This window comes from Labrus mixtus, chromosome 3 (genome assembly GCF_963584025.1).
Source record: "Labrus mixtus chromosome 3, fLabMix1.1, whole genome shotgun sequence".
NCBI lineage: Eukaryota > Metazoa > Chordata > Actinopteri > Labriformes > Labridae > Labrus > Labrus mixtus.
Genome location: NC_083614.1, coordinates 12,642,542 through 12,669,203, shown reverse-complemented (window position 1 = coordinate 12,669,203; position 26,662 = coordinate 12,642,542). Strand labels below are relative to the sequence as shown.

Genomic DNA, 26,662 nt, shown 5'->3' with positions numbered 1-26,662 from the left:
ACATGTTCAATTCTAGTATCCCGGTTTCTGGTTACTGCATCTTAATGACGCAGGCGCCTGTAATGTAATCTCTTATAACACAAACTGCAGCACTTTTAAAATCTGACAAAAATGACACCACTGTGGCTTATCGCAGGCTTGTCCACATGGTGTTGCAGTTATGGCGTATCCACATCCAGCAACAGAAGAAGAGTGCGACAGCAATTATTAAACATGTCCTCACCTCTGACTGGTGTCAGTCTGTCACTGGCAACTGTGCTCCAGAAGTAAGACGCTCTCGTTGCCGCCGCCGTGTTTCTTACGCTGATAAGTCAGTTGGCCGCGGCCGCGCCTGTGCAGGTCGTCTGCAGCTGTCAGAAACCGGGGTAAGGCGTATACATGCTACAGTATCTAGCTTTCTTTTGGAGTTCTCCAGGTAGCAAAGTGGGGTTTCTCAAAAGTGGGATAAGAGCTCTGATCAGGGATATAATGTTGACATTCACAAACACAAAACGGTATACTTAAAAACCAATGGATCCGCAAGTCCATGTGAAAACACTCAGTGATTGAGGACATTAAGGACACAGTGGTATAGAAGAGCCAACTTGCATCTTGGTGGTATTTTATGGGAGCAAACATCTGCATAGATAATAAACAAGTAAAAATCAGGGTTAAGACTCCTAAACTACAGAGGCCCAGGTATGACTCCAGCCATGCCCTGTGCTACATGTCATCACCTCTGTCTCCCCTCTCTTTCTTGTCTCTTGTCTTGCTTTGATTTTGAAACACAGGCAAAAATATCCCTTAAAAATAATATAATTTAAAAAACAAGCAGATGTCTGCATCTGCATCCATTTAAAGCTTCTCTGCAGAGGCGAAGGGCAGATAAAGGAGAGGACACTTTCTAATTGAGTGCTGTCGCTCTTCTCCCAGAGGAGAGGGAAGAATGAAGCATCATCCTTCCTGTCTGACTTTGTCTTTGCTGAAGGCCACTTGGATAATCCTCACACAGAGGACAAGAGGCAGTGTCTACTGATAAAAGACCAACTGTGTGAAATAAAGGTTGTCATTTTGTCTTTTGTGTGTGTGTTTGCAGAGGAGCAATGATGAGAATGGGAACTGCTCGGGGGGCAGCATGGAGTTTCCCACCACCAACCTGTACGAGCTGGAGAGTCGGGTCTTTACCGATCACTGGTCCATCCCTTACAAGAGAGAGGAGTCTCTGGGAAAGTGTCTCATCGCCTCCACCTGCCTCGCTCGACATGGTAAGATCACGTCTGCGTGGGATCGAGATCTTAGTTTATTTCAAAGTGTGCATTAAAATAAATGCTCTGCATGTGGGTAATTGTGTGGGCAGCTTGTAATGTTTGGACGGCTGGGTGCAATTTTGAACACTTGGATTATATCGTGCTATCTGTAGCTCTGTGTTCACAACATATTCATGCAGTTTTGGATGTGAGATGAATTAATTATTCCTTTATTTTACCAAAAGAAATATATTCTCTACTTCCAAAGTGTCCTGGTCTGATGTGTTTTCAGCCAATAAAGCTTTTGCAATAAAAAACAAATGAAGTGGAGTTTTCCTTAATTACAGAAAAGTCCATTAAACCATTTCATAGAAGGTGTGAAGCATTCTTGAGCCAGTAACAAAAGTGCATGGAAATAAATTAGATCCATTCACAGTTCTTAAAGATTTAAAGGATGCACGCATATTCATCTACATCACCACAGACAAATAATGTCAATGTACTCTGAATTTGTACTTCTCGAAGAGCTATGTAAAAACTAACTTCTCCTCCTCTCTCAGGTCTTGCTGACGCTGATGAGAACTGTAAGCGGTTCATAGATCGCTGCATGCCCGAGGCCTTTAAAAAGGTGAAGCAGTGAATATCTAAGTGACTCGCTGAAGTGCTTTATAAATTAAATTCTATTTCACCGACTCTTTTCTTCTTTGTCGCTCCCGTTGATCAGTTGCTGACCAGCAGCGCCGTGCACAAGTGGGGCACAGAGATTCACGAGGGGATCTACAACATGCTGATGTTACTGGTGGAGCTGGTGGCAGAGAGGGTGAAGCAGGACCCCGTCCCCGTGAACCTGATGGGGGTCCTCACTATGGTGGGATTTCTCTCTTTCTGTCTGTCTTAATCTCTTTTACACTTTTTTAATCCATTATATTTTACGTAGTTAACATTACTTTTTAATGACAGAACATCAGGGAAGCCTCGTTTACATGACAACGATTTCAGCCAAATAACTGAAAACAGAAAGTCTTGGTAAAAGGTTCCAGAGTGCAAACTTTTGGAAGCAGCACCATTTCCACTGCCATGTTCCTCTGAAAACGGAGACTCTTTGCACATGTGCATTACAGTTCCAGTCAATAGCCTTGCACAAGTAAATGTAGGTGGACTACTACAACAATGGCGGACTCCTGAGTTCTGTTTGTGCTGCTCACTCCAAGTCAATACTTCAGGTTAATGTGGTTTGGTGTAACAACTCTACCTCATGTTTGTGGAGCCGTGTGCACAGTGGTTGTTCGTCGTCTGCCCGTTTTTGAAAAGGAAGAACAATTACATTTTCAGTGGATCATTCTCATTGCCTTAAACTCTTAAGCAGTTTTAATTATACAAGAGATAATATATTAAGAGTAACTGAGCGATTCTCCTCTGCAGACCGGGATCTGAATTGAGTTCTCTGGACTTATTAAACCCCCAAATAAAGTCCCTGATCAGGGAATGTTGCCTTCCACAAGTATTTCAGGGTTAGGGTTTGCAATGAGTACTTTCATTAAATGTGTAATTTCAAACAAAAATGACGTGTAAGAACAGCTGTAGCATTTTCAGACATCAGCTGATTTATTTTTCTGTTCATCGTGAATCCTGAAACACAGACAAAACACACTGTAAAAAACCTTGAACAAAGACAGGGAACAACCAAGGCACTCGTCTTTAGAAGAAAGGTAAATGCCTTTCTTAAACTGACAGGTTCTATAAGATGATTAGATGATTATTATTTTAAAACTGTTTCGTTGTTCAGCCTTCCTCAGGTAGATACAGACACATGTATCTACTTGAAGTTAGTTTTTGTCATATTCTACTTATTGAACTTTCCCTTTTTACCTTTCTTCTAAAGAAGAATTTGCTCATGCCCTGCGGCAAAGAGCAACGTCTTTCTTTGTATTATTATAAGTACTAAGAGCCTCGTCTGTTCAAAGACTTTTCATTACACTGTAGAACCTTTTAGATGACAAGATGCAGCATGTCATTTCTGGTTTGTATTTTGATGCCAGAACTTTTTATTTATCCAATATTTAAAATGAAACTTTGGTAAAAAGTGTTCATCTTCTGAAGATTTAGAGGCACTTCTGTCAGTTTGCCAAACATATTTGTCCGTGTGTTAATGTTCCGTCTTTTCTCTCGTATGCAGGCCTTCAACCCTGACAACGAGTACCACTTTAAGAACCGGATGAAGGCCTGTCAGAGGAACTGGGCTGAAGTTTTTGGAGACGAGGCCAACATGTTTGCTGTCTCGCCGAGCAACACGTATCAAAAAGTAAGCGATGCCCTGTTTGTCTGCCCCGTCACTCCATTACATTCCTTCTGCATAATGTGTGCCCATTCATTTTCATGCACTTGTGAATATGTAGAGCTGTGCAAAACATTCAGAGTTTATTACTTGTGCTATCTAAACTTATTTATAAGCTTGTGTTTACGGTTTGTATCAATGCTCATGGTGGACAAAGAAGCTGTTTATGTGTGTTGTGTAACTTAGCCACAGGCCAAGTGGAACATGTGTGACTGACACACAACAGCTGTCATAAAACTCTGTGTGTGTGTGTGTGTGTGTGTGTGTGTGTGTGTGTGTGTGTGTGTGTGTGTGTGTGTGTGTGTGTGTGTGTGTGTGTGTGTGTGTGTGTGTGTGTGTGTGTGTGTGTGTGTGTGTGTGTGTGTGTGTGTGTGTGTGTGTGTGTGTGTGTGTGTGTGTGTGTGTGTGTGTGTGTGTGTGTGTGTGTGTGTGTGTGTGTGTGTGTGTGTGTGTGTGTGTGTGTGTGTGTGTGTGTGTGTGTGTGTGTGTGTGTGTGTGTGTGTAGCGTAGCTTTATGTTTTTCAGTACTATAACTGAGTATATATTTCTCTTTCAGGAGCCTCATGGTTGGCTGGTTGATTTGGTGAATCGAGTGAGTCACAAGCAGTAACTTTAATATTTCGATATATTATTCCTCTCATTGTTTTAATTCATTTTCATTTAAACGTTTCTTCTCTTCTTTTTTTTTTTTAAGTTTGGAGAGTTGGGAGGATTCACCGCCATCCAGACGAAGCTCAACGCAGATGAAATCGAGATAGCTGTGAGTGTAACCGTCCCTCCTTTCATCTTCGGAGTGATGAAATAGTTGCTTTCCCGCTGACGGATGCAGACAGACTTTGAGGCCGCCTTTGCAGGCAAAAGGTCACCGTGTTTCCCCCCGCCGCTCTCAGCTGCACACTGCTGAATGTCTCTCTCATCTCCCCTGCTCACTGACACACACACACACACACACACACACACACACACACACACACACACACACACACAAATCGTCCCGCTGTGCGACGGTGTAAATGCTCTGTTGTGTTACATGCTCTGAGGAATCCTTGTACTGATGCTTCCTTCTGGGAACCTGGCCGGAACCACAGCAGCCCACAGCCATTGATTCACACAATCTCACACACACACACACACACACACACACACACACACACACACACACTCCCTCTAACCATGGGCATATGAATAAGGCTGGTTGTAGATCTCTTGCTCTCCTCAGAGGGAGCTCAGCAGAGTATGTAAGCTGTCAAATATCTAACATACTCCTCACACAGGAGAGAGCGTGAAAGTGAAAGATAATGGAGGAGAGCTCCTTCCCAGGGGTGACTCATTCATTTGTCGGCTTTGAGCAGGAAGTCGGGAGAAGGCTTGGGGGGGTTGAGTGAATAGAGGAGGAAGGTGGAGGAGACTGAAGCAGCTCAGAGAGGAGCAGAGATGGGAGACAGCCAGATTTACAAAAGACAAGAACACAGGAACGATTCATTAAGCTGCTGTGATTTACACTGAATGACAAATGACAGCTGGGCTCTGGTTCTGGAAACTCATCCACACATCTGTTTACGCTGTCTCTCTCTGTCTCTCTCTCTCACAGTAGAAAACACAGTATCAGTTTAAAGACAGCCTGAACTCTGGCCCAAACACTTTAATATGAGAGGAGCAGTAGAGTAGGTCTTATTTACTGTGTGTACCGTCTGAAAGCAAATTGACGCTGTTGAAAATGAACTCCCATTCATTGTGTACTACAAGCGGCCTGCTGGGATACCTTGTAACACAAAGTAAGTTAGCAGTGCCACTTTCCAACAGTCATAAACAGAATATAAAGTGGTACATTATCTATCAATCCTTCCATTTTCTTCTGCTTGTCCAAGCAAGAGACAAAGTAAGTCAGCCCAGAAGTCCCTCTCATTGGCAACGTTTTCCAGCTCCTCCTGGGGGATTCTGAGGCGTTCCCAGGCAAGACGAAATATACAGTATAATCCCTCCAGCAAGCTTTGAGTCTACCCCCGGGGTCTTCTCCCAGTAAAGCATGCCCAGAACAACCTCCAAAGAGATGCGTCCAGGAGGCATCCTAATCAGATGCCACAATCCCCTCAACTGGCTCCTTTCGATGAAAAGGAGTAGCGGCTCTACTCCGAGCTCCCTTTGAATAACATTTAAGCAACAGTTTATCAGGGCAACGTTGCAGCCCCCTTTTCATCACTGGATAACTATCCAATAAAGATATTATTAGCGGGCAGCAAAAAAAACAGTCCCACCCAAAATGGGTACAGTCCAAACACAGGAAAGAACAAAGTTTGATATACTGGGTAAAAATGGATTGTGTGATGACTGAACCACTATTAATGAACTGACATTTATTTCCATGAGTGTAGATGTAAAGGCAAGGCACGTTTATGTATAGAGCACCCTTCATACACAAAGCATTTCAAAGCTCTTTACTGAGTTAATAACAGAATATTTATAACATTTAGACCATTTAAAGACATATTACTGATCCGCTAAAATCTGGTCATGTTCATCTTTTTTTATTTATAAGTTGAAAACATTTTATGGTTTGTGTCATCTCTCTCTCTCTCTGTCTCTCTCCTCTTCCCTTCACAGAGTGTGTCAGCTCTGGTCCAGCCTCTTGGAGTTGGTGCAGAATACCTGAACTCCAGCCTCGTCCAGGTGAGACAACTTACCTTCACTCTCACACACACACACACACACACACACACACACACACACACACACACACACACACACACCTGATGGTAGTGGAGTGGTGGTAATTATTTGCATGTCCTGTGTGTTTTCTATTATGTTTGTAAATATGATTTTTGTGCTAAATTCAGATTTTCATTCACTGTATCTTCTTTTCTTTATCCTGCTGCTTTGACTGTTTTCATCTTAGGGATGAATAAAGTCTCATATTCTTGTTTTTTTTCTCCAGCCCATGCTTGATCCAGTCATTCATAAGATGATCACGTATGTGCAGAACCTGGAGGAGAAGGACCTCAAAGATAAGGTAAGAATTTTCATCTAGTCACTATTTCGATTTTTTTTGTCTTTGTTTGAATGAAAACAAATGCAGGGGCAGAAACATTAGTGGTAATGGTACACCTGGCTTTACATTTACTGTAAACATGCACCAATAAAGAATCGATTTATTGATAGAAAAATATCAGTCTCCGCTACAGTAGGGGGCGATATGGTGTACGCATGCATACAGTCTATGGTCGTGCACCGAGATGGCAGAGAATAAACCATCCCCTCCAACTCGCTGAAGGTTAATTCTCCTGATTATATCCTGCTGCATTCTCCCATCAGGTCACTCTGACTTGCTACGGAACAAAAACTAGGGGGCTGGCAGGAGAACATTAGCTGTTTGCATTCACACATGCAGCTCACCCCGAAAACTAGTGTTAAAGCTATATGATTCTCAAAACTTTTGAATGTGTAACTGGAAGAACAAACGTAGGGATTTTGTGGTTACAATACTAAAACATAAATATTTAATAAAACATTAGAAATAAAGGGGCAAGTGATCTCAGCATGGGAATTCCTGTACAGTGACTTTGCCCTTCTTCATTGCCAGCGTCTGGTGAGCATCCCAGACCTGCTGTCAGCCATCAAGCTGCTGTGTATGCGATTCCAAAGGGAGCTGGTGACCGTGGTGGACGACCTGCGGCTCGACACGCTGCTGCGCATGCTCAAAACCCCCCACTTCTCCACCAAGATGAACTCCCTCAAAGAGGTCAGGATCTTTACCGGACAACGTGACTCCTTCCTGGGTGTCATGAAATCTTCTCATATCGTCTTTGTCTCTTCTTCTCTCTCAGGTGACAAAGTTAATAGAGGAGAGCACGGTGTCGAAAACGGTGAAAAACGCCATCGACACGGATAAACTTCTGGACTGGTTGGTAGAGAACTCAGTCCTGTCAATAGCACTGGAAGGTAAGAATCCAACAATAAAAAAAATGATCCTATACAGACTGATTAAACTTTAGCTGTGGTCATGATTTATTTCTGTCCTGCAGGAAACATTGACCAGGCTCAGTACTGTGAGAGGATAAAGGGAATCATTGAGCTGCTGGGGAGCAAACTGTCGCTGGACGAACTCTCCAAGATCTGGAGGATACAGGTCAGCACCAAGTCTTTCTTATCAGTCCCACGTTCATCAAGTGTGTTCAACAGTTTTCTTTCTCTTTTAATTGTTAAACTTCAGTCCGGCTGTTTCATATTTTGTGTTTGTAGACTTATTTTGGATGCTGTATTTAATGACTGTAACATATGATTACTTTTTGTATCAATTTATCTTGTTATTTATGTTATTATTTGTTTAATCTTCAAATTTTAAAACAAATGTACACAAATTCTCCACACGACTTTCACGAGCCTAAAGTGTCGACTTCAAAAACATCTTGTCAAACCATCAGACTCAAACACGACTACTCTTCATTTACCATCATAAATGACAAACAGCAAATCTTCTCCATTGTGATCACTACATACTCTTGTGTCAGCATGTCTGCATAGCTCTTGAATACTTGAACACCCTTACGAACACTAGTTGGCAGTGGGATTACTATGCCAGGTTTGTCACCAGTGTCAGGTTCTGCCACATTCTCTGCATGTTTGTGTACAGGAAGCCATGGCGACTGAAAACTAGAGTATTATATTGAAGTTGGAGCTCTTAAACAGCATTCTAGCGTTTTTCCTTCGGCAGAATTTTGAATATGGTTGCGAGACTGGAAATGTTTTTAATGCAGGAGATATGGTGCTATCCAGCCGACCAATCACGGGGCTTGTGGTCGGGTCATTTTTGAGAAGGTGCACTTCAGGCTGCGTATGTCTGCTTCTGCATAGGTACAAGGCTACGTGCAGCTACAGCGTATGCTACGGCTTAGATTTGACACAGAAGTATAAATTAGGAGCTGGAAACTAGGGATATTCCTGGCGACTATTTTCAATTCAGTTGAACTCAAATTTAGATTCAGTTTAATCAACTGGTCTAAAGTTATAAAAACACTCAGAAAACATCAAAATTGAACAGCGTCAAATTGTTTTGTAGAGTGTGGCTAATCTGCATCCTTCGGTCCCTCTTGCAGGTTAAATGCTGTTCTGCAGGTTATGCATTGCTTCAGTTGAGGAGTTATATTCCTGTTTAACCTGACACAGATGACATGCAACTTTATCTTAATTTTCTACATCAAAATAATTCCAAACTGCGCTGCTCCTATGAGATGCTCTCTGAGTTCACTGTGCTTGTTTACGTCAGGGCAATAGAGTATTGTAGCTGTATGTCAGTATCTGTTAACCAGAGCTACACCCCGGCTAATGGCAGCCTAGCATTCGACTGGCATAGCTGTCCTGAATCGATTAAAAAAATATTTGAGCATAGTTTAATGACGAGTGTTTTGGTTCTGACCAGCAGAGGCATTTAATTAATTTGTTTAGCCGGCTAATCTCGTACATCGCTACTGGAAACAAGGAAGGTTTGATATTCTTTGCTCCTCTGATCACCTAATCATTGCAGCTGATATCCATGTGTTAAAACAAAGCTTTGAAGGTTTGACTATTGTTGTTGTTCACAGTTGAGTAAATGTTTTCGGTCTTTTCAGGCGGGCCAATCATCAACTGTGATAGAAAACATTCATACAATCATCGCCGCTGCTGCTGTGAAGTTCAGCTTTGATCAACTCACCCACCTCTTCGTCCTCATCCAGAAGGTCTGTTCTGCCTATGAACATCTGTGGAATAAAGTGGTTTAGTATGTTTATAGTGCATTAACGATTGTGTGTGTGTGCTTTACACACTGACTCTTTTGTCTGTTTACATTATTCTATATTTTGTATATTCAAATATTTGTTTTTTAATTTTACATTATATTTTTATATAACTGTTTATATGTGTATTAGTAATTTGAGTGTTGCGGAACAGTCTTTACATTTCACTGCACGTCTGTATGAGCATGTGACAAATACAAATCTTCTATGTTCAGAGCTGGGAGATAGAGAGCGACCGTGTGAGGCAGAAGCTGCTCAGTCTGATCGGGAGAATCGGCAGAGAGGCTCGCTCTGAAACCACCACGGGGAAGGTGAGTGTATGTTTCTGTCAAGACTCTGAAGGCGTAGAAGATAAACAGACGAGGAAATCCACAGTCATCAGTCTGAAGCCTTCTGTGTTTGTGTGTGTTCAGGTGCTAGAGGTGCTGTGGGAGCTGGCTCACCTCCCCACCCTGCCCACTAGTCTGGTTCAGCAAGCGCTGGAGGAGCACCTGGGGATCCTGAGCGACGCCTACGCTGTCAAGGAGACGGTGAAGCGCAGTTACATCATTAAATGTATCGAAGACATTAAGAAGGTGAGAAAGTCGAGCAGCAGACGCCCAGTGCTGTGTTTGTGGAGGATGGGGCTAGTTTTAATGACAGTAGTGTTTGAAGATTGAATATATTTATTGTTTATTTTGTATTCACAGAGGAGGATTGTTGTGCAACATGATTTTAAAAAGTTTACATCAGGCCTCCAAATGTTTCTCTCTTCTGACAGTTTAGTTCTAAAGTTAGCGTGTCCTTGTTAGTGCTGCATGTTTAGCCTTCACCTCCTGTTTGTTTCCATCTGAGGGCGAGCCAGTCCAGCATGGATGGAGCTGCAGGTTGTTAATGAGATAACGTCACTGTCTGACTTTTTAAAGTGTCTATCGTGAGCATTTCCTTTATTTTGAAGCTTTAATGACCATAAGACAATCTATTTATCACCTCAATCCCTCTGTCAGAAAGAATGCCCCCTCCTTTTTCTTTCACATTTTTGGAGACTTTTACCTGCTTGAAAATTCACCAAACTCACATTTCATGAAGAATCTGATATTTTGCAGATGACCTTTGTGAAATGGCTCGGTAGCACCCCTTGACATTTTCCAAAAAGGGGTCTCCATAGAGGTTACTTTGACCTACATAAATAAAATTGGGTATGCATATTAATCATTTCAAGACCTACAAAAAAATCCTCTTGCACCAATGGCCAACTTAATGCCTCATTTTAGTGTTTTACAGGCTTCTTTTTTTTAGATCCTCTGCATTTATGTTTGCTTTTGAATAGATTGCAAAATAAGTTAAAAAAAAAAAACAATATCGTTTGTTATTTGTCAATCTTTACTAGGGTTGCCAGTGCAACCATACCAGAATTTTGAGCTTGGATAATATTCTAGTAAAAATCTAAAGACATCGATTCTTGTTTTGATACTGCAGCAAGAAATATGACCTCATGGGCACCAAAAACTGGTTCATTTACTTATTTTTGATTTCCAGCTTGCACATTAGACACGTTACACAGAGGTATTGATGTTGTTCACTGAACAGAGACAAAAATGTGACATACTATAAGCAATGAAAGGCTAAATTTAAAAAGATTTACCTAAAAGTAATGTATACCCAAAATCTAATGTTTCCTCTGAGTTATCATTAATACTCCAGAAGAAGTGTTTACAGTGATTCTGCTCTCTGTCTGTATTTCTTACTTAAAACATTTTTTGGGCGACAGTGTTTGTGTAGTGATGTGAAGCTCACAGTCAACAGTCCACAGGTCGAACTACTAGAACAACTTTGTGGACCAGATGACATCGATGCGTCTCTGACACAGACACTAACGTTAACGTCTGTATCTTTGTGAGATGCTAAAAGCACTTAACATTACATCAGTAGTTGCAGACTGGTGAATAAAACAGTTAGCAGTATATTGTCTGTGGTTGTGAGCAGGAATCAAATCATGTGTGGGGTTCTCTCACATTTAAAAAATCCTTCAGTATGGTTAAGGCTTCAGTCTCACAAATCTTCCTTCATATTTGGTGTATGCACAGGTTTGAGTCAAAATGTCGCAGCTGAAATCAAATGTATGTTTCTAGACTCACACTCAGGAGGACAGTAAAGGCAACGACAGTCAGAGCTCTTTTCTAACCGGCACATGGGGCAAGAAGAAAGCTAATTCAGTGGTCAAAGTAAGAGAAGAAGAAATTTAATTTACATTTCCGCTGACCGATTTGTGTCTCAGATCTCAATGCTTCACATCTGCAAACCAATCATTGAGGAGGGTTTCACCCTTTCATTTTACACTTGATTTAACATTAGGGAGTTTAACCAGGTGTGTGTTAATCTTCGGCTTTGGCACTGACTTTTGATTACACAGAGGTGTTGATGTTGTTCTGGGGGAGAGCTGGATGAGTTCAATGAGTGACTTTTGTCTGCTGGGTGGAGAGACAGCTTTGGTGGAAGCGGGAGCACTTTTACTCATGCAGAGAGAAATCGAATCAGAGCCTTGGATGCATAAAAAACACATTTAGGATCTATTTGATTTGGGCTTTTAAAAACAGAAAAAGTCAGGCACCTTTTAGCCAACTTTTTTTTGAATGTTTGGCATCCCTTGCTTTGATATTTGTCTCATTTTCAAGTTATCAAAACAAAGGATCTGTGGTGACAAACTTACTTTCATTGACAAGCTAACAAAAGCTTATAAATGAGAACATCACAGACCCTCTGTTTTTGCTGCATGCTTTTGTTTGTACATCCTGCTTTGGTGGATATCATTACCTGTTGTGTGGGTGTCTGTGTGTGTGTTTGTGTGTCTCTACAGGCCTCTCAGCCCAGCAGTCCTCAGGCGGTCTGGGTCGTTCCAGCTCTCCGTCAGCTGCACGAGATCACCCGTTCTTTTATCAAGCAGACATATCAGAAACAGGACAAGGTAACACCGCCACACGTCTCATTGTGAGGATGCATCGTATGGTGTTAGTGCTCTGTTGCTATGGTAACCATTTCCCAACTCCCCACAGAGCATCATCCAAGATTTGAAGAAGAACTTTGAGATCGTCAAACTGATCACAGGGTCTCTGGTGTGCTGCCATCGACTGGCTGTGACGGCGTCGGGCAATAACGGCCTCTCAGGATCAACAATGGTGGACGGACGATACACCTACCAGGAGGTGAATTGACTCATTATTTTTTATTTATATTGCATGAAACGAAAGCTAAATCTAAACGACCAAATCTTAAGGCGACAACACTTATTTCTCACATGGTTCCAATCGATCAGACTTATTCCTTGCGTACACAAGAAGACTTTTAAAAATCTTGAAAAAGACGAATACCGTCTGACCCCCTCTCACATCTGAAGACAACGTGTCAACATTGACTAAGACTGGGGATGTTACAGGGTCACTAACTGCCAGACAACAACTAGATTCCTTTTCAGATTATTTCCCATCACGCACCTGGTAGAAATTAGCATCCGGTACCTCTCCAGCAACCAGAATGTTTTCCATCTTTTGATTAACAAGGTTGGAAACCAAAGTCCCTACAAATTGAGTTTGTGTGTATAACCCTTTCAAGAAAACACTCTTGCTAGAAAGTTCTGGCTCCCTTGCTCACACCTTGCAGCCAGCTGTCACCTTAATTAGTTTAAAGAGGAGATAGGGTTTAGTGAAGTCTATATTGTATTTTATAGAGAAGGTATTGTTTGAGTCAGTCTTTATTTTACCTTCATTAAATCAGCACAAGCCACAGGAGTTCATAGAAAAAATGAAACTGAACTGTTTTGTCGCTGTAGATCGATGCAGTCTCATTTTTGTGGGCATAGTGTAACAATTTGATCCCATTCATCATTCACACAGCATGAAGAAAGTATCAGCCATATTGATGTTCTGTGTGTAGACAGTGTGTGTTGCAGAGTAGAGATAATGTTTGTCTCTCTGTATCTCTGTTTAGTACCTGGACAGCCACCTGCGCTTCCTGGCCTTCTTCCTGCAGGAGGCCAGCCTCTACCTGGTGTGGAACAGGGCCAAAGAGCTTTGGGAGTGTCTGGTGTCGGGACCTGACGTCTGTGAACTGGACCGTGAGGTATGAAACCAGTTATGCAAATACAAACTTTGCCTCTGCCTCTTTCATTTTCTATTTTATTTTATTTTCATTTGTAATGCACTTATTAACCCTGTGCTATATAAATCAAGTTTATTGTTATTTGCACCCGACTGACCTTTGGCCCTTTCTTATTTCTAAAATGATGATCAAGGAAACAAACACAGATTAAGTTGCTAATTGAAAATGTGTTATATTTTAAGGCTTTATTATGTTGGTTGCTTTTATTTCTGCACCATATTAAATAGTACATTAAATAAGATGTTTGCATCTTGTCAGTTTGGCAGTGAATACGTGAAACAATATCCAATTTAAGTATTTAGTTTTTTTACTGGACTCCAAATTAAACATAAATAGTGATGAAAAGCAAAGATGTCTGAGTGAATGTTGATGTTATTCGATGTTGTTTCTTTGTAGTCAGATATTGAGAACTATGTTTTGTCTTACCAAGAAAAGCATCCTAAACTTCGGCCCTCTGTCCATGTATGCAGCCTGTTTTGCATTGTTGAGTGTATGTGTGTTTGAATTGAGTTACACTGAATCATTTCATGTTTGTGTGCAGATGTGTTTTGAGTGGTTCACCAAAGGACAACACGACCTGGAGAGCGACGTTCAGCAGCAGCTCTTCAAAGAGAAGATCCTCAAACTGGAGCCGTATGAGATCACCATGAACGGTGAGAGATGAGGTTACCAGTGTTACAGACCTTTTAACAAAGATGTGATTCAACTGTTAACATGCTTTTATGTGTCCCTCAGGTTTCAATCTGTTCAAGACGTTCTTCGAGAACGTTAATCTGTGTGACCATCGCCTCAAACGCCAGGGAACTCAGCTGGTCAGTCCTTCCTCTCACGTTCCTCAGCAGTTTTTGGGATTTTATTCAATGATGTGCTATTAATTGCTGAGATGAACTGTTGAAAGTTTAAAAGGATCTTGGAATGTGTGTTTTTTACACATTATGGTCTGGTTTCAGTGTGTGGAACGCCTTGACCTGGCAGGGATGGATTTTATCTGGCGCATCGCCATGGAAACCCCGGATGAAGAAATAGCCAATGAAGCAATTCAACTAATTATAACATACAGCTACACCAACCTCAATCCCAAAATGAAGAAGGTGTGTGTGTGTGTGTGTGTGTGTGTGTGTGTGTGTGTGTGTGTGTGTGTGTGTGTGTGTGTGTGTGTGTGTGTGTGTGTGTGTGTGTGTGTGTGTGTGTGTGTGTGTGTGTGTGTGTGTGTGTGTGTGTGTGTGTGTGTGTGTGTGTGTGTGTGTGTGTGTGTGTGTGTGTGTGTGTGTGTGTGTGTGTGTGTGTGTGTGTGTGTGTGTGTGTGTGTGTGTGTGTGTGTGTGTGTGTGTGTGTGTGTTCACTCATCTGTCCTTTTATGTGTGACATATTTCTATCAGGCAGCTTCAGAATCAGCTTTATTGGCCATGTATGCTAACACACACACACAGTAACTGCTCTCAATGTACAAAAAGTATGAAAATAAATATTTCCATAATATAAGCAAAAAGACTAATATATACAAGGCTAAATAATATTAAGATTAGAATAAAAAGCTTTAGGTTTTGAGGAGGGATGCTGAAATCAATTTAGACTATAAGCTTTATCAAAAAGGAAAGTTTTAAGTCTATTCTTAAAAGTACTGACGGTGTCTGCCTCCCAGACCCTGACCGGTAGATGATTCCAACGGAGAGGAGCTTGAGAACTGAAGGCAGCGTAATGTTCTAAATGGATAATATGGCACTATGAGCTTTTTAAGATAAGTTTGTGCCTGACCATTAGCAGCTTTGATAGTGAGACGAAAACATTCTATTGTAGGTTTGATAGGGAGCCAGTGCAGAGAAGCTAATAAAGTAATATATAAGTATATATAATAAGCTCTCGTTGTCTAATTCTCGTAAGTACAAGTGCAGCAGTAAATTTCAGTGAATCTGTATGTTAATATAAACTTCTCCTCCTCACAGGATTCTGTGTCTTTGCACAAGAAGTTCATTGCTGATTGTTACAAGCGACTGGAGGTAAGAAGTGTTAAACAGATTACTGTATCACTTCACGGAAACACCTGAAAGCTCATTTCTGATTGGCTGCTTCTTCTTTCTTTTTTTACAGGCTGCCAGCTCGGCGCTGGGCGGGCCCACTTTAACACATGCTGTTACTAGGGCAACGAAGATGCTGACGGCCACTGCCATGCCGACTGTGGCCACATCTGTACAATCACCATCCAGGTACAGAGGGGGGTTTGGGTAAGAACAGAGCTACTAAAACTATGAAAACATGTTGGTAAAAGAGTGTTCCTTTTCTACGGTCTTACTAACTCCTCATCATGCAGAGAAAATATGATTGTAACAGTGAAAAACCTCTCTGTTATTTATCTCTAGATCCACTAAGCTGGTGATAATCGAAAGATTGCTGCTACTGGCTGAACGCTACGTAATCACAATAGAGGTAGGTCCTTGTTTCTGTACTGTTCAGCTGTGTTCAGACCAAAGGCAAAGAGAAGTTTTTATTGGCTTCATTACATCCAAAGTCAACACAAAGGCTTAATGTGCATCAATGCTGTATTTTCATTTTAACAGTTAATTTCTTCTTGTTGCACAGACACAAATCACGAATTAATACTTTTTGCAAATCAGCGTCTTGATGTAGTTATTTCAGCATCCTTTCAGCCTTTTCCTCATGATTAATTCAGTCAAATCTGTCTATTTTGGGTTCATAGCGCTGTAGTCAGACAGATTTCAGCCCACTTCAGTGTGACTTAGTGTTAGATACAGTGAAAGTGTCACTCAGCAGAGACAGATTGACAGAAGCTCCACAGCTGAAACAGAACGCCTGTAGTTTGTGTCCATCAGAGAAAAACTGGTACTGATCCTCACTAACAGGTCATCAAACTGGAGCCTGGTGAGCCTCACGTAGCTTAAAGCAGCAGAAAAGTTTATCCAGACACAGTTCATGAAGGAGAAGGGACATTCATCATGTATCATGAAGCCACTCATGAACTTGGGCATATTTATATATACGGTATACATATATATATATATATATATATATATATATATATATGTGGAGGATTTCTTTGATGTTTTCATGTTTAAAGATTCAGTTTTTAATTCTTTGTCTCTCTTTAGGACATGTACTCAGTTCCTCGCACCATTCTACCTCACGGGGCCTCGTACAACGGACACCCTGTCACTCTTCACATCACTTATGAGTCAACCAAAGACACTTTCACCTTAGAGGTACTAGATCCCTGGTTTTCCTGTATCACTCTTTTATCGAGTACAGAGAAAATAACCCATCTTTTTGTGTGTGTGTGTGTGTGTGTGTGTGTGTGTCCTGCAGACACACAGTAATGAGACGATAGGGAGTATCCGGTGGAAGATTGCTGAGCACTTGAGCTGTCCGGTGGATAATGTTCAGATCTTTGCCAATGACAGCGTGGTGAGTGTTAATCACTCTTTGTTCTAAATTAAAGTTTTATCTTTCATTCCCTCATAGCAGTGTTTCACTCCTCTCCTTTTCAGTTGTTTCCCCTGAAGCCAGTACACCTTCAACAATTAACAATCAGTGCACTGTAAATTCTTTTAGTCAGGATGCCTACTCTGTTTTATTGGCTTTGCTTCAGTGGCAGGGGAAACACAGCTTCAAACAATCTCAACCCTTTTATTTCTCTGACTCTTCCCCCTTTGCTGCTCCTCCCCCCCGTGTGATAGCTGACGATGAACCGGGACCAGAAGCTTCTATCCCAGCTCGGTTTCAATGACGAGCAGAGTCTGACTGTAAAGAGCTCTGGCACCGGCACTCCCTCCGGCAGCTCTGAGTCCTCGGCATCGGCGTCCAGCAGTTCCAGCTCGGCCGTCTTTAACTCCGCTTACGCCTTGGAGCAGGTACCAGCTCACATTTCAGTGTAAACTGTAAGGACTCTGGAACCATTGATGTTTCATCCGTTTTGATACACTGTCTCTGTGTTATTCTGTCTTCAGGAGAAATCTCTTCCCGGTGTGGTGATGGCGTTGGTGTGTAATGTGTTTGAGATGCTTTATCAACTGGCTAACCTCGATGAATCCAGGTAAGATGATACAAAGGGACTTGATACAACACTTGAACAACGCAGCTGACAGTGTCATTTTTGCAAAACCCAATTAAGTAGAAGGAGGGGGCTCTACAAGGCTCTGACAGCATCAAACAGGAAAACTTTGATTTCCTTTTGCTTTTCTCACCCAACAGAGCATGTTGGCCTGTTTCACAAAGTGGAGATAGTGGTGCATTATGATTATCCATATTTGAAATATTTTGCCTTTTTCCACACCAGAGAAAAAACTTTATCAGCTCATTGCGAGCTAAACAGAGTGACCTTTGCAGAACCTGCAGCAGCTGATTTGCCTCTTTTTCTTCAGGATCACTCTCCGTGTGAGGAAGCTGCTGCTCCTGATTCCAACAGATCCTGAAGTGCAGGATGCTCTCGACAACTTTGTTCCCAAAGAATCCAGCGTCTGGAGCCACCAGGTACATCATCCCACTGTCTGTGATTCTTCCACTGTTTCTCAAATTCTCCTCCTTCATCCGTCTCTGTTATTTTCTAAACTTTCTCTGTGTTTCTGTTCTGCAGAAAACACTGTTCACCCTCGGTCAGGGTTCAGGCTCTCGTTCCCCCTCTATGTCCTCCAAACAACAGCACCAGCCGAGTGCTGCTTCCATCCTGGAGTCCCTCTTCAGGTCTTCAGCACCGGGCATGTCCACCTTCAGAGTGCTCTACAACCTGGAGGTATGTGCACTCATTTAACACCCAGCATCATTTTCTAATATATAACACACATTGTACATTTATAACTGTTTTCTTCTCTGGCTCTCGGTCAGGTGTTGAGTTCAAAGCTGATGCCCACTTCAGATGATGAGATGGCCAAAACCAGCAGCAAGTCCTTCTGTGAGAACTTCCTCAAAGCAGGAGGCCTCAGGTAACAGAGACCAGAAACATGAAGTCCGGTCACAGACTAGAGTTGTTTTTTTATTTGATTTCTGACAGCTGTATTTCTCTGTGTGTCTCGGCAGCCTGGTGGTGAATGTGATGCAGAGAGACTCAATCCCGTCAGAGGTCGACTATGAGACCAGACAAGGAGTCTACTCGATCTGCCTTCAGCTGGCCAGGTGCACATTCATCTTAAATATTCACACATGGGCTGACAGTTAAGGCCACCTATCACGTCAGACTTCATGCACTGACATTTGTCTTTGCAGGTTTCTTCTGGTCGGTCAGAGCATGCCCGCAGTGCTAGATGATGATGTCATCAGGGACGGAGAGGCGCTGTCGTCTCGCCCGTTTCGTAACGCCGGACGCTCTGGGCGTCAGCTGTCTCTCTGCGGGACTCCGGAGAAGTCTTCGTACAGACAGATGTCGCTGTCTGAGCGCTCGTCCATCAGAGTGGAGGAGATCATTCCTGCTGCTCGAGTCGCTATTCAGGTATTCAGGACCGATATCTTTTACTCTCAGCACCCAGATTGATCATTAAACTGTAGAAAAGTTTGATTATGTTTGCGGTGTTATATTTTCTAGACCATGGAGGTGGGCGACTTTACCTCCACTGTGGCCTGTTTCATGCGGCTGACCTGGGCGGCTGCGGCTGGCCGGTTGGATCTGGTCGGAAGCCCTCAGCCAATCAGGGAGACCCATGGCTCTCTACTACCGCAAGGCATTCGCACCAGAGTCAGCAGCACAGGTGACGCAGAATATATAATGAAAAAGTATTAACAATAATATAAATAAAGTGATGACTCGAGAGACTTTAAAAAATATTCTTCTTCATAGTGACTCTGTATCTGTGACTACAACGTGATAAAGCAGTTGTATGTGGTTGTATAAAAGCTGACACTGTTGTGTTTAAGCTGGATGTTTAAAGTCAGTAGGTGTCATTCAGCTTTAAAACTTCACCTCTGATTCATGTCTTAAATATTTTTCTTGCTCTTCTCCAGCAGGTCATTATTGAAACTTTCCTGATGAATCAAAACGAAACCTAAAGAAATGAAACTAAAGCAAAACATGTTGTGTGTTTGTTTGCAGGAAGTAACTGCAGCTCCAGCAGTGAGGGTGATACCACACCCACAGCGCTGCATGCTGGGATATGTGTCCGACAGCAGAGTGTTTCTATCAAAGATACCATCATTGCCCGCGAAGCTCTGTCGCTGCTGGTGACCTGCCTGCAGCTCCGCTGTCAGCAGCTGTGTAAGACTTTTAGCAGACACTCATTCTGTCGATGATTATTTCTGGACACACACACATTGATCCACCATGCTGTGGTGTAATACTGTAGTTTGTAGGTTGTGTGTTTGGTGTGCAGGGATATTAAATCCTCTACTTGGTCTCTCTCTGCAGGTTCTTTTTACAACCTCCCCTCCGTCAATGATTTCATCATCGATGTTCTGCTGGGATCTCCGAGCGGAGAGGTAAACAACACCCTCTTCTTTTTCAACAAGAGAAATGTTATATCCCAAACACTGCAGTGTGTTCTTACATTCGCTGTCTCTGTCAGATCCGCCGAGTGGCCTGTGATCAGCTCTACACTCTGAGCCAGTCTGACACCTCAGCCTTCCCCGAAATCCAGAAACCGAACCTGTTCCTCCTCTCGGTCGTTCTTACCGCTCAGCTGCCATTATGGAGTCCCACATCCATCATGAGAGGAGTCAACCAAAGGTAACCAAAACAACACACACACACAACAGGCACAACACTGAAACTGTGACAGAGATCTGGTGTTGATGATGCTTCTCTTCTCAGGCTGCTGTCCCAATGCACCGAGTACTTCGACTTAAGATGTCAGCTTCTTGATGATCTCACCAGTAAGACAATACATTCTACATTCAGTTACAGCTTAGATTCCCCTTTTTGAACCATTAAGATCAGTGTACCATACAATCTTTCTCATTCTCTGCCTCTTTCAGCGTCAGAGATGGAGGTGGTCAAAGTAAGTGCAGCCACAATGCTGGAGGACGAGATCTCCTGGCTCGATAACTTTGAGCCCAGCTGGAGCTCAGAGATGGAGACGAGCGAGGCGGACAACGTCCTCCTGGCGGGACACCTCCGACTCATCAAGACGCTGCTCTCACTGTGTGGAAATGAGAAGGAACATCTAGGTGAGCACTCACAGGGACACATACTGACATATTTTATTTTAACGTACGCTGGTTGTTTATTAAAGCGAGGAACATTATATGTAATAAATATTTTCTTCTCCAGGTCCGTCTCTGATCCAGCAGCTGTTGGATGACTTCCTGTTTCGAGCCTCTCGGATCATCATCAACAGTTCAAACCCGACACCCTCCCCGACCCCGAGCCATGACTTCCACCCAAAGTAGGCCATATTAATACTCAATCTTTCCACTGTGTGCGGACCTTTTCAGAGGTAGTTTAGTTGTTTTGAGTTTCAGGGATTAAGCTTTGAAAAATCTTATTCACATTAAAAACAGATGCTTAACCAACATGGAGACACAAAAACAACTGCATGCAGAGAAGAGTCAGAGAGGGAGAATGAATATCACACGTAACCTCATGTTTTTACATTTTTTTACATAGCGTACAAACAGCCTACATGATTTTTAACAACATTAGTTTTAAAGAAAGTGTAGAAGACAGAGCTAGGCAACATCCCAAATGACTATAACAACTACTAACTTTCCCAGAAACAAATTCAGAATAAAAGCAATGTGTGAATAAAACAGATTGAGGTTTTATTTTGAAAACAGGAAGTGTTGCCGTACTTTACATTTCGGGCCCAGGGCGTTTTCTACAGATGTAGCCATTTTTCTGATGCATCCTTGAAATCCTTTATTCCACTTGAGTGGTCATTTCTTATCTCTAGTGTATTCACGTTCTCTTCATGAGCACTTTGATTTTCAAATCAAAGTGTGTAGTCTACTGCTCACCAAAGATCTGAGCGTGTTCAATGAACACTCATTTAGCCCATTCAGGCTTGATACCGACCATAATCCTGTATTCATGTCAAACCTTCAACAGCTAGAGCATTTGTTCTTTTCGTAAAAAATACATTTCTCTTCAACAGCATCATGTTGTGGTTTTGTTTATATCATTTTATATTATTTGCAGAATACATTGTGGTGAAAACGTACATTACATGTCACAAGGGCGGTTGTGACTGGCTGTTCAGATTTGTTTGCATATTTCTGCTTTAATTGGATTTGTTTGAAAACAGAACAGTCACTGCTTCAGGTTTGAGAGATTTTAGGAGTATGAATCACTTGAAGATACGCCAATAAAGAAAAACTCCTGTACTGCTATTGCAAATGAAAATATAAAAAATACTTTTATGAAATCTGCTCATTTAAATGAAAAAGGGTCAAAACTAAATTATGCACAATTAAAATAATTTCGTAGTGTTCAGATTTTAAGTAAAGTATTTATTTGTCTTTTTTTTTAAGAAGTGTGTAAATCACTGTGTTGTGTTTGGTTCTTTTGTCAAATCTAATTAAAAACATCACATTTTTATGCATATTTGACTCACTTAGCCTTTTAGTTCATGTTGTACTGATGTTTTGTTTGAGGATTCTCTATGAAACATCATTAAAATAAAAGAAATACTTATGTAAGCGCAGGTGCAACACTTTCTTTTGCAAATCTCTGAGGGTGAATATCTTTATGCCATGTGCTGTTTTTTTTTTTTTCAGGCAAACTTCATTGTTAATCTTTGTTATCTCTGTGTACGTGTGTGTGTGTGTGTGTGTGTGTGTGTTTGTGTTTGTGTGTCCAGGTGCAGCACAGCCAGCAGCCGTCTGGCAGCCTACGAGGTTCTGGTGATGCTGGCCGACAGCTCGCTGTCAAACCTGCGACTGATCATTAAAGAGCTCATGTCCATGCACCACCAGTCTGACCCCTCCCTCTGCAAAGAGTTTGATGTAAGACAGCATTATTTATATATTAACAAACAGTTGTAATGATGGATAAGCTGTACTAACCCTCTGTGCCTCCCTCAGTATCTCCCTCCTGTAGAGAGCCGATCAGTCTCGGGTTTCGTCGGGTTGAAAAACGGTGGAGCCACGTGTTACATGAACGCTGTGTTCCAGCAGCTCTACATGCAGCCTGGACTACCAGAGGTACATCTTTTTCTTTTTTCTGTTACCTTCTGCAGCCACAAGGTGGAGTCTGAGCGTGGCTCTTATTTTGGGTGTGCGTTTGTTTTGAAGGCTTTCCTGTCCATCGAGGACGACACAGATCAGCCTGAGGAGAGCGTCTTCTACCAGGTGCAGTCTCTGTTTGGTCACCTGATGGAGAGCAAACTGCAGTACTACATCCCAGAGAACTTCTGGAAGGTAACGCACGCACGCACACACACACACACACACACACACACACACACACACACACACACACACACACACACACACACACACACACACACTGCAGCTTGTTTAGAAACCTGAGAGGCTCTGATTGTAATGAATTGATGTGATACTACACAAGTGTGAGCATTGTCATTAAGTCCCACAGTGAGAAATATCTATTTTTTTGTACTAAATAGTTCAATATTCAACATTTGCTCTGAGAAAACTGAGCAAAGTGTCGATTGATTTGTGCCTGCAAAGTCTAAATAACACATTCAGCATTTTTTGCTGCTGTAATATTTACAATGTTCAATAAAAACATTAACATCCTCCTGGTTAAAAAATTTAGGTGGTCTGAATTGTAAATGTCTCCATCTGAAAAACACTATATGGGGGGATCTTGACATCACTCAGGCTTTGTCCTCTTACTATTTACAGTCTCTGGGCAAGACGCTGAACTTCAAATTACTCCTGCTGCTGCATTAGCAGTGTATGAATATGATTAGTAAATACTAAAGAACACTTTACATTGCAGCCTGCGGTGTAAAAGCATTTTAAGTAGTCAGAAGACTATAAAGGAGTTATAAAAGCTTAAGTTCTTTTACTGAGTATTTAAATAAGTCTTCAGGTGCTCTTACACTCCAGAGAAAGAAACATAAATAATATAAATTAAGCTGGAGATAGTCACCTGTCGTTATGTTGCTGTAATCACTCTGCATTACTTTGTTGAGCTTAAAGTGTTAATTCTGAAACTACTTCTCACACATAAATCTGTCTCAGATCTTTAAGATGTGGAACAAAGAGCTGTACGTGAGAGAGCAGCAGGATGCTTATGAGTTCTTCACCAGCCTGGTGGATCAGCTGGACGAACACCTGAAGGTAAAACTCAAACAGCACAGGTGTAAAAAAAAAAAACACACACCAACTGAGTGTTTATATTATCTTAAAGGTTCTGATGATGTGATTCATGATGAGACGTGTTTTAAACAGAAAATGGGTCGAGAGCAGATCTTCAAAAACACATTTCAGGGAATCTTCTCCGACCAGAAGATTTGTAAAGACTGTCCTCACCGGTGAGCAGAAATAAACGTTGAGACTTTGATTTTATTGCAGCCTCTTCGTTAACAATGTCTGACCTTTGACCTTCTTTGCCCACAGGTACGAGCGAGAGGAAACCTTCATGGCTCTGAACCTTGGGGTGACATCCTGTCAAAGTTTAGAGATCTCTTTGGACCAGTTTGTGAGAGGAGAGGTGCTGGAGGGCAGCAACGCGTACTACTGTGAGAAATGCAAAGACAAGGTCTGTATGGGGCTCTGGAAGGTCTTCGAAATGATGTTACCTTCAAACCTATGCTATGTAGGGTTACTAATGCTAACAGTGTGTTTACATGCACAGAGAACCACAGTGAAGAGGACGTGCATCAAATCTCTGCCCAGTGTTCTCTGCATTCACCTCATGCGCTTCGGCTTCGACTGGGAGAGCGGACGATCCATCAAATACGACGAACAGATCCGGGTACGAAGAGTTTCTAATCCAGAAATCAACAAATCTGCATCCACTGATATTCTCCTTCAATTGTAATCCCAGTGGTTTTGATTTTTGATGTGGTTTTGATTGATGTCCTGTTTACTTGGTACAGTTCCCGTGGGTGCTGAACATGGAGCCGTACACTGTGTCGGGGATGGCTCGTCAGGACTGCAGCGGGGAGGGCGGCGAGGGGCGAGGAGACGGCACCTCGGGGGGATCACCTAGGAAGAAAGTCACCATTTCTGAGAACTATGAACTGGTGGGAGTTGTAGTCCACAGCGGTCAGGCTCATGCTGGACACTATTACTCCTTCATCAAAGACAGACGGTAAGAGTCACTGAAGTGTAAACCTGTAAGTTTAAAAATGAGTAGCATTTATTGTTTCTTGCTGCAAAGTTGTCTGATATTTTCCAGCTTCTGTTCTGTCTTTCTGTAAGAAGCACATAACGAGAGATTAGTGGAGCACAGTAATCCGTCGCTTTAGTGTTCTGTGTGGATTTGAGAGGACCTCCTTGGGGCACATGAATGCAGCGTCAACTTTGTGTGGGCTGTCCCAGTTTAGTTCATAAGCACCTCCAGATGTCTGGCTCTGTGAGGCTGGAGCACTCACTGAGGAGGAGGAGGAGGAGGAGGAAACGTATAAAGACTGCAGGAGCTAATGTCTAACACTTTCAACTCCCTCTCGCAGACTGCTGCAAAGTCGGTTATTCAATTCAGATCTGCTTTTTTGTTTTGAAAGTGTCAACAACAGTATCGACAAAGCATTAAGAGTCGCTTGCAGGCAGATTTGCTGAATTTCAAAACATAGTGCCGGTTCTGCATGCAAATTGAATTGGAAATGTCGTGTTTTACTTAAACCTGCTAATCTTATTGTTACGCCTGTGAGTGTGAGAGAGCTGTCACTGTGTGGTTCTTTGTTGCTGTTGATCTGCTCCTTCAAAGGTGATCTTGTTATCTTAAGAGGACTCACCTGGTAAAATATAGATAAAGATAAACTTTATTGATCCCCCGTGGGGGAAATTTGTGCATAGAATATAGGTTCATGGTTATAAAAAAGTAATTGAAAGTAAGAGAACTATGTCGGTTTAAACCCGTGTGTTTTTGAAATAATAAAATCTGTAATTGTAATGATTTATACTAAATTACCCAAGATCAATAAAACAATGAACCTAAACTTCTGTGAACAAAAGAATGAAACTCTGCCAACATATTTGTGAAATAATGGGCGTTCTCACACCTAAAGTTGGTTTGCTCTTGTCTGAATCATGGACCAGTTTGTTACATTGTTGAATAATTACCTCAAGTGTGGTCTGTGTTCACTTCACACAGGGACATTTACAAGCAGACCAAAATGTGTTATGCACGAGGAAAATGCTCTCTGATTGGTCTGAATTTCTTGTGGGAATAATTCTGGTTTACTGGAGTCGCTGAAGGCGAATATCAGGACAGTTCAGGAGAAGGCGCACATCAAACCTTCTGTGGCCTGACGTGCTCATCAACCGACATCGATTCAGCAGATCAGTCAGGTGTGCCTGTGAATGACTAGAGAAGACCTACAGGGGTTGCTTAATTGATTCACATTCTGACTACTACGAACTGCACCAGGTTCTGAAAAAAGATCCACCTTTTTAAGCGACCTCAGTTTGTTTGATCTGGTACCAGTGCAAATGAACGGCACTAAATAGGCAAACAGACTGGAGATGATTTTACTCGTACCACACAGGTTAGGTGTGAAAAAGCCCTCAGACAGTTTGCAGGAGTTTGCCTGCATATTTTGGTTAATTACAAAAAGAACTGACCAGCACTTCTTATTTTGTTGCTGCGGTACCATAACAAGTATCGATGATATTTACCAGAATCATATTGAAGAAAAAATGTTGGCTTCAACATCCCCGTGTTAGCAGACATGTCCTGCACTGAGTTGACCATTTAGCAATGCTACACTGTAAACTATAACGTCTGCAACAAGAGTTCAAACATGATGTGCATGGTTGATTATTTGCCCTCTTTGTGATCAACATTTATTGATTTTTACAGATACAAATATGGAACTTAGGACAGTCATACCATGAAATCAAATCTAGGCCTGCACTCTGGTTAGAGTGCACCGTTTGAAAAAACAAAGTTCCGCGCTCGAAAGCACATATGCAGCAGACGCTCATCCACACATACACACAAACACACACAAGCACATACGCACCTCTATACACAGCAGTCAAAATGACAAGGAGCTTGAGATAAAGAAGGATCAGTGGTGTGAGGCACGGGCAGAACAGACCAATAGAAAGGAGAAGTCTATATACATATACATATATAAAAAATGCCCTCTTTGTAGTTGGTATTGTGGATTTAATGTTAGTTTATTTTA

The 26,662-nt window shown here is 42.0% G+C and overlaps 1 protein-coding gene across 3 annotated transcripts in view; it reads left to right on the top strand.

Moving 5' to 3' along the window:
- Positions 1-26,662, top strand: part of usp24 (ubiquitin specific peptidase 24) — a 43,671-nt gene that overhangs the window by 5,179 nt on the left and 11,830 nt on the right. The window contains exons 2-49 of one of the 3 annotated variants that reach the window (XM_061031781.1): positions 1,076-1,244; positions 1,787-1,854; positions 1,951-2,094; positions 3,403-3,528; positions 4,118-4,153; positions 4,256-4,321; positions 6,163-6,228; positions 6,494-6,568; positions 7,139-7,297; positions 7,383-7,497; positions 7,581-7,684; positions 9,165-9,272; positions 9,545-9,640; positions 9,743-9,904; positions 11,441-11,533; positions 12,166-12,273; positions 12,362-12,511; positions 13,293-13,424; positions 14,005-14,116; positions 14,199-14,275; positions 14,414-14,554; positions 15,407-15,460; positions 15,552-15,667; positions 15,821-15,887; positions 16,568-16,678; positions 16,782-16,880; positions 17,153-17,326; positions 17,423-17,508; positions 17,837-17,945; positions 18,049-18,204; positions 18,297-18,394; positions 18,489-18,584; positions 18,675-18,897; positions 18,991-19,153; positions 19,495-19,656; positions 19,807-19,877; positions 19,964-20,124; positions 20,209-20,270; positions 20,373-20,564; positions 20,668-20,782; positions 22,196-22,340; positions 22,419-22,538; positions 22,629-22,754; positions 23,547-23,645; positions 23,757-23,839; positions 23,925-24,066; positions 24,163-24,282; positions 24,407-24,621. In XM_061031781.1, coding sequence (XP_060887764.1) covers positions 1,076-1,244; positions 1,787-1,854; positions 1,951-2,094; positions 3,403-3,528; positions 4,118-4,153; positions 4,256-4,321; positions 6,163-6,228; positions 6,494-6,568; positions 7,139-7,297; positions 7,383-7,497; positions 7,581-7,684; positions 9,165-9,272; positions 9,545-9,640; positions 9,743-9,904; positions 11,441-11,533; positions 12,166-12,273; positions 12,362-12,511; positions 13,293-13,424; positions 14,005-14,116; positions 14,199-14,275; positions 14,414-14,554; positions 15,407-15,460; positions 15,552-15,667; positions 15,821-15,887; positions 16,568-16,678; positions 16,782-16,880; positions 17,153-17,326; positions 17,423-17,508; positions 17,837-17,945; positions 18,049-18,204; positions 18,297-18,394; positions 18,489-18,584; positions 18,675-18,897; positions 18,991-19,153; positions 19,495-19,656; positions 19,807-19,877; positions 19,964-20,124; positions 20,209-20,270; positions 20,373-20,564; positions 20,668-20,782; positions 22,196-22,340; positions 22,419-22,538; positions 22,629-22,754; positions 23,547-23,645; positions 23,757-23,839; positions 23,925-24,066; positions 24,163-24,282; positions 24,407-24,621 — 5,672 coding nt within the window. Of the gene's footprint in view, positions 1-1,075; positions 1,245-1,786; positions 1,855-1,950; positions 2,095-3,402; positions 3,529-4,117; positions 4,154-4,255; positions 4,322-6,162; positions 6,229-6,493; positions 6,569-7,138; positions 7,298-7,382; positions 7,498-7,580; positions 7,685-9,164; positions 9,273-9,544; positions 9,641-9,742; positions 9,905-11,440; positions 11,534-12,165; positions 12,274-12,361; positions 12,512-13,292; positions 13,425-14,004; positions 14,117-14,198; positions 14,276-14,413; positions 14,555-15,406; positions 15,461-15,551; positions 15,686-15,820; positions 15,888-16,567; positions 16,679-16,781; positions 16,881-17,152; positions 17,327-17,422; positions 17,509-17,836; positions 17,946-18,048; positions 18,205-18,296; positions 18,395-18,488; positions 18,585-18,674; positions 18,898-18,990; positions 19,154-19,494; positions 19,657-19,806; positions 19,878-19,963; positions 20,125-20,208; positions 20,271-20,372; positions 20,565-20,667; positions 20,783-22,195; positions 22,341-22,418; positions 22,539-22,628; positions 22,755-23,546; positions 23,646-23,756; positions 23,840-23,924; positions 24,067-24,162; positions 24,283-24,406; positions 24,622-26,662 lie in introns of all 3 variants that reach the window. The other 2 variants (XM_061031775.1, XM_061031786.1) reach the window with 2 other exon arrangements.